This window comes from Pyxicephalus adspersus, chromosome 1, assembly GCF_032062135.1.
Source record: "Pyxicephalus adspersus chromosome 1, UCB_Pads_2.0, whole genome shotgun sequence".
Taxonomy (NCBI): domain Eukaryota; kingdom Metazoa; phylum Chordata; class Amphibia; order Anura; family Pyxicephalidae; genus Pyxicephalus; species Pyxicephalus adspersus.
Genome location: NC_092858.1, coordinates 112,404,620 through 112,412,120, shown reverse-complemented (window position 1 = coordinate 112,412,120; position 7,501 = coordinate 112,404,620). Strand labels below are relative to the sequence as shown.

Sequence of the window (7,501 nt, the reverse complement as noted above, 5' to 3'; positions counted from 1 at the left end):
GCGGGTTAGCAGACCACTTTCCGTGTCCCTCATCTTGCACGTATGCATCTCCATCCTCATCACCTGCTCAGCCATCGAAAACCGCATTATCCACTTCTATCACTTTATTCAAGTATAATTAAAATAGGCTTGACATGCCCAGTTCAGTACCTATTGTTATGTTTCTATGTCACCTTCTCTGTATTAACTAAATGAACACTCATGTCGGCAGGGCGCTCCGCTGGCCTCACACAGTTAATCTTGATATGTCAGGCTACATCAGTCTCTATGAAGCTGACTACCTGCTCTCCTCTTCAACTCCAATGCTTCATCACACCTAACTAGCTCTTCAGATTGGAGGACCCCTACCAACGTTCTCTCTCACCTGGATATGACCCATTGAAGAAGTTCCCTATTGCAGAAGGTCATCATCAACAGCAGTGCTTTTAACAATCGCACAGATGTTAAAACAATGTCACATTGTAAACAACAATGTCCCAGATCCCCACATGACCAGCAGATCTCTGCCCTCCTCAGTCTCAACCACCTTGCATTCCGCTGCTGCCAGCACCAGCTCTCCTCAGGGATCTTAGTCCCTGCCTACTTCCTGGTCAGCTGCCCCTTTGCCTCAGAGGACTAGAGTGTCCCACAGATGCCCTCCATCTGCTGGCAAACATGCGAACAGCACCTGAACTGCCTCTTCTCCAGAACTTCCTCTGGTGGTGTGTTAGGGTGTCTGTAGGTCACATGGCCCCATCAACCACATGACCTTCTCTTTAAAAGGAAGTGACTGGCAACAGGAATTCGCCTGAACAAGAAGTCTCTTTTGGCTGTGCTCCCAGGTTCCCACTGTTCCAGTCTGTTTCTTCTCTTCCTGATCGCCGCCTACTCTTACCTTTGGCTTGTCTGACCAGTCTCAGTTCGTAACAGTAGAATCCAGCCACACTGATCACAGGTATGAATTGCACAAACAATGGGGCAGGTGATCACTGACAGCAGTAACCATGGCAAGATCACGGATGGGTAAAAACAAGTTACCAATTACCAAAAGATGAAAAATAACAAATAATGTGCACAATCCCAAAAAATAACAAAACACTGCCACAAACAACTAACAAACTTATCACAAATAAAGAGTACGCAAGCTCGGGTCAGGTCAGGATCACAGGTCTAGGGCAAGGAACAGGAACAGGGGCAGAGAGCACAGCAAGCTGCAGGCCAAACAGCACTGAGGATCTGGCCAAAACTGAAAGAATGGCAAACTCTTAACTTGGGAGCTCCCAGCTGTTTGCATAACAAGCTCTCCCTGGATGTGTCCATCTGCTGTTGGCCAGTGGAAGTTCGTTATACCCTGATATTTAGCATCACCAGCAGGGGAGACAGATAAGCATAACACCCACCCCCAACGCACGCACGCCGCTCGCACACTTGTTGCATAACCGGCCGGCATCTGCATCCCCAGGGGACACTGATGCCAGCCGGGCGTCACCAAGTGGACCTAGATGCCAGGCCGGCATCGCTGGAGTAGGCCACGGGCTCGTAAGGACTAGGTAAGCCCTCAATTCCACTCCGGGTGAGGCTCAGGATTACCACTTTCTGTAGAGAAATGTCACTCCAATTTTGCACGCCACAAATTGCCTCAAAGGCCCCCTGTGGTCCTTTAATCCTGCTTCATGTTCCAGAACAACCTTCGACTGACATCTCCATGATCTTCATTACTGATCTTCCCCCCTCTAATGTTTTTTCCACAATTTGGGATGTGGTTGACCTCTTTGCAACAGAAATTTTAGCAAATAATTAGTTATAATAGAGTTATTTGCTTTTCCTAATAATTCTTTTAATCTCTGTTATCTTTTTGGCACAAAAAGAAAATGATAACAGGAAATTATTCCTGAGTAGGGAGTAGAAGTTATTTTGAACAATGTTTATAAAATGGAATATGCACTGCCACTTCACCAGTACAGAATTTGCCTGAAATCTGTCACCATGAAGTTGCTGATTCTTTTATTCATTTGCCTTTCTGTATCTGAAGGGCAAGTAAGGTGAGTTTACCAAATAGGAAATTAAAATAATTCCAGATACTGAATATACAGTGCTCTGTTTTAATTTGGTAGCATGGTATACATACTAGCAAATATTTTAATCTTAGGTAATTTGCACATTATGATTCTGTATTCTAGGGGTGCTATAACCTCCCATGCATCAACACATACGTTCATTGGGGTTCAGCATCCTTTGCCTTTCATTTTTATACTACAGTACTACTTAGTTCATTTTTTACATTAACAAAATGTATTTTGTATATACCATATTTTACAAATGATCATGTTATTTTAGGATTTCTAAAATGCAATATAGGAAGTTGGGGAACAAATATTGTTGCACATCAGCAGTCCTATGCCTCAATGGTTATAATTTTACTATTGATGTAATACCAATTATATGATTTCACTAAAAAGTTATACAAATAAAAGGACAACAAAAACAAGTAAACAGGGCTATCTGGATAAGATTTATTCAACTACTCCCTACAATTGGACTGATAATGTTCACAAAATAATTAAAATATATGTAGGAAAAGTTATTAGCTGGCTCTTAAAAAACATCCACTATTAAATTTTTTGCCTATACCATATTTTGCGAAAGTAATTTACACATGCATATGAAATGACTGTTGCATATTTAGAGCATAACCATTATTATTGTGGAGTCTGCATAATGTAGTTCACTTTTAAAATAAAAAATTGTCTAAATAATGTTTCATTCTCTCTAATGGGCACTATTTCTCCAAAACACAACATATATACATAGATACACATAAGCCTTGCTACACAAGTCACACTCTATGCTCTCCTTGTGATGACAACAAAATAAGTATCCTTCATTCTGTAGATTAGCTCATATTATTTCATATATTATACTGTAATATGTGTCATATGTATTTCTTACTTGTACCGAACATGTATTATTAATAACGTATTATTATTATTATTATTATTATTATTATTATTAATAAACAAATATTACAAAATATACTAATTATATTGAAGAGTTCCCCTAAGAAGACTGAAATCTATGCGGGAAACCATGAAGGAGAAAGGAATTCTAGAGGACTTTATGAAAACCCATATTAAAGAACGAGCTATAAAATACAACCCAAACAGTCAAAACAACTTTGGAGTCACTTATGAACCCATGTATTTGGATGTAAGTGTTTACTGCTTGTGTATTTTAAATATGTTTGATGTAAATGATTTATGAACTATACATAACTACTTATCTTTTCCAGAACTATTATTTTGGGGAGATCAGCATAGGAACCCCACCCCAGAACTTTCTTGTTGCTTTCGACACTGGTTCCGCCAATCTATGGGTCGCTTCTACATACTGTCAAAGTCAAGCTTGTAGTAGGTATCATTCTGTACAGCATAATAAATGAAGTGGTATACCTATGATTTAAAATGAATTATGATGTACAGAAAGGTGGCCAAAATTAACATAGCTTAACAAATACACCACATCTAAAATTTTTATTGCGAATTATAATTAGTTTCTATAAATATTTTTATTAATAAATCAATTACAAATTCCAAACTTAATTTTTTTTTTAATGAAAGCAGGCCTAAGTGATTTTTGTTGGGCAGGCAACAACAAGCCCATCTATAAAACATTCCTACTTATTCTCAAATTTCAAACAGAAACTGCTTTTTTTGCTTCCAGTGGTTGAGTCTACTGGAAAACCTGTATTGTCAATAGAAATATCAGAAGGTATTCTGTTTTGCATACATAACGCTTTCCTCCTTTACTTTTAGCTAATCATCCATTGTTTAATCCTGCACAATCTTCTACATATAGTTCCAATAATCAACAATTTTCAATGTGGTATGGCAGTGGTAGCATGACTGGAGTGCTGGGTTATGACACAGTCACAGTAAGTAACTTTTATTTTATGTTAAGAGTGTTGCTGAAACATATGGTGAATCTATACCGTTCCTTTCCCAAAAAATCAAACCATTAGGAAAAATTATTGAAAATCAAACCATTAGGAAAAAACAGTAGCTCAGACTGTAAAGGCATATATAATACAAATTGTAAGCACCTTAGCAAAGTAGACCTTATTCTTCCTACAAGGTCTTATACTATAATCAACACTGGGTAAATGAGGCGCAAACGCCTTCCATTTCTATTTGGATATGTGAGGGTGTGTTTAGCTGTGCTCACTATTATCATCCAGTCATGTGTAAAGCATGATCATTATGATTTTTCTTCACATTCTCTGCACATAAATGTATGTCAGTACAAAATAAAAATGGATTTCAGTAAAGCTGTGACACTGTGTTGTCAGCTCAAACAGGAATTCAGGAACTTATTGTATTCCTGGCAGATCAACAGGTATTTTTGTGCTTTTATAATTTTTAGAAGAAAAAACTAGTGAATGTATTAAAAAGCTGTTCTGCATTTTTACCCAAGCATACAGTACAATGTACCCCTTTAGCAAATGAACAACATTTTCTCTTTGCATTTCCAAATGGTATATTGCACTTGGAAAAAACTACCAGTAGTTGTTGTGAAATGTGCATTACCAGACAACAATATATACAATTTAAACCATAAACTAGTAGGTGATTCTTACAACATTTTTTTTTACGACTTAACAGTAGATCTTACTTGTTACCATATGTCATTTACAATTATCCTCATGATTTTGATATATTACAGATACAAGGGCTTTCCATTCAAAACCAGGAACTTGGTCTGAGTGTCACTGAACCAAGCAGCTTTTTCTATTATGCCAAATTTGATGGTATTCTTGGAATGGCCTATCAATCAATGTCAGCAGGAGGTGCCACAACTGCCATACAGGGTTTGATACACCAAAATCTTATTCCTCAGCCTGTGTTCAGTTTCTATCTCACTGGGTGAGAATCAAGGTTAAACATAAACATCTACAGAACTAAAATATTACATTTTACATAATATTATATTACCATTAAACAAGTATTTCAGATACTGGATTACACATACTGAATATGAAAACAAATCATTTTTGCTCAAGGTATTTCTTTTAAAACTGCGCAAGGGAGAGCAAAATGTACATCCAGTCTTTTATCATGCAATAAAATGATTCTCATTTTATAACTGTTAGTATTTTAATACTGTTATACCATAAAAAGAGTAATTTGTATAAAAATTACATTTTACATATAAGTGAAGTAAACAATATACAGTCATGAACCGTGAAACTTCTCATTCATGAAATTATATGTTTGAGTATGAGTACTGTTCATTTTACTGAAAAAATGAGGCCCAGACATCTGAAACAACTTTAAAGCCCTAAGTAGATGGAAAACTTTTTAGCTCAGCACACCATAGTTTAAATTGCTGTTTTTTTATGTCATAGTCTCAATAAGGTAATGCCTTTTGTCTTTGTAGGCAATCTGGAGAAGTAATGCTTGGTGGAGTGGACAACAGTTTATATTCAGGCCAGATCTTTTGGACCCCAGTTACTGAGCAGATCTACTGGCAAATTGCTATTGATGAGTGAGTATCAGATACCTGATTTCGGCATAGTGAAAATCGGACAGTTGAGGACTAAATGTAATTGGACCTAGAAATTATCTGGCAGTGTTTATACAATTTCAGGTTCCTTCAACAGGGCAAGGAATAATGTGAAATCACAATAATTCAAGCTAACACCTACGAAGTTACATTTTAGCAATTTTATTGCTCTTTGTAAAGTTTTCTTAAAAATAAAGACACTGACAATTACAGCTAAAATAAAATAATAAAAATATATTAATGAGTATACAAGGAATCAGAACTTGAAATCAGGTACTGTATCTGAAGTTTCTTCAAAGATTTTTTTAATCTCTAGGTTTTCTGTTAACGGACAGCCAAGCGGCTGGTGCAGTCAGGGCTGCCAGGGCATTGTGGATACAGGCACTCCTCTTCTAACTATTCCACAACAGTACCTTGACAACCTCCTACAGTATCTAAGTGCCCAGGAAGGGCAAAATGGGGAGGTAATATTATTTATGAATGTTTTATTAGTTCTAAGAAATAATTATTAACTTCATTTTCACATATAACTCCAACTAAACTCCTGATCGCCTTTGTTTTTTTAGTATTACGTAGATTGCAACAATGTACAAAATCTGCCTTCTATCAGCTTTACCATCAGTGGTAACCAGTTCTCTATTCCTCCTTCAGGATACATCCTACAGGTATTCTAAACATTCATTTCAATGGAAGGATTAGGTTTTTATTCAATATACAATAATTGAATACGCGTATTACATCTATCACTGTACTTTTCAGATTAACGGATACTGTGTTGTTGGATTTGAGTCAACATATCTGCCCTCACGGAATGGACAACCACTTTGGATTCTAGGAGATGTGTTCCTTCGGCAGTACTATTCTGTTTATGATTTTGGCAACAACCAAGTTGGCTTCGCAGCTATGGCCTGAACAGCAGTAAAACTTAACATAATTCCCATATTCACAATCTAATAAATCATTGATCCAATAAGAACACACAAAGTTAAATTATTATAATGCCACAATTTACACTTAAAATTATTATAATGCCACAATTTACAACATTAAATTAACATTATTGCTATGCATAGCTGAACCAGAACAGACAAAAAAAAATACATGCATATGACAATAAAGCCAAATATATGGTATAGTATCATATTTCTGCAAATAAATAAATCTAATAAAAGCTGTTTACAAAAAAAATGGTCAAATAACATTTGCTTTTTTAAATTTAGTTTTGCTTAAATTTTAGTTAATGTTTGGCTACACTTAATTCAGTTATCTTAGTGAAGTAGCTGGATAATTAATTTGCAATGTGAACTTTCCTTGCTTTTATTATCTGTGAGCTGTGCATTCATATTGCATGATGCTGTAGAATAATGGGGTATAGAAAATTTGTTTATAATGTAGTTGAACACTGGATTGCAGATTAACTATATTTTTATTGCAACAAAAATAGAATTTTAAATCAATAGCCATTTTAAAATTATAATCTGTTTTTTTTTGTCACACTTCAAATTTATTTGCAAAAAACAGAAATACCAATAAATTAAAAACAGCATACATCTTGTAGCAGCAAAATAAACAAAATCACTTATCGATAGTACATTATCACAGTATAATCTTCCAGGAAGGCATCAGTCAACACATTCCTTGTGAGCAGCAAGGCTAGGCAATTACAGTACCAGACAACAAAAGGCAGAAAGACATTTATCATGATAAAATATATCCTACATTTAAGACGTGTGCCTTATTTACTGATTTCTCTCCTCTACCCCTAGAAAAAGAAAAGAAAAATGGGCTAGGTGGTTACTTTGGAAAAAGAGCTTTGACACGGGTGTACATTTAAAAATGATCCATGCATCCCATGTCACAGAAAATTTGTCAATATTATCTAGGCTAATGGCCTTTGCCTCCTCCATCAAATAGACAGAGTTCACTTTGCTCAGCCAGAATTGCACTGTAGGTGTCTCTTGGG

At 36.0% G+C, this 7,501-nt stretch overlaps 1 protein-coding gene across 1 annotated transcript; it reads left to right on the top strand.

Annotated features, from left to right (window-relative positions):
* The first annotated feature begins 1,915 nt into the window (after positions 1-1,915).
* Positions 1,916-6,736, top strand: LOC140322385 (gastricsin-like). Its single transcript, XM_072398962.1, has 9 exons — positions 1,916-2,021; positions 3,030-3,186; positions 3,269-3,386; positions 3,792-3,910; positions 4,699-4,898; positions 5,413-5,520; positions 5,855-6,002; positions 6,105-6,203; positions 6,298-6,736. The coding sequence occupies exons 1-9, from the start codon at positions 1,966-1,968 to the stop codon at positions 6,448-6,450; spliced, it is 1,158 nt and encodes a 385-aa protein (XP_072255063.1). The 5' UTR covers positions 1,916-1,965; the 3' UTR covers positions 6,451-6,736.
* Positions 6,737-7,501: the final 765 nt, after the last annotated feature.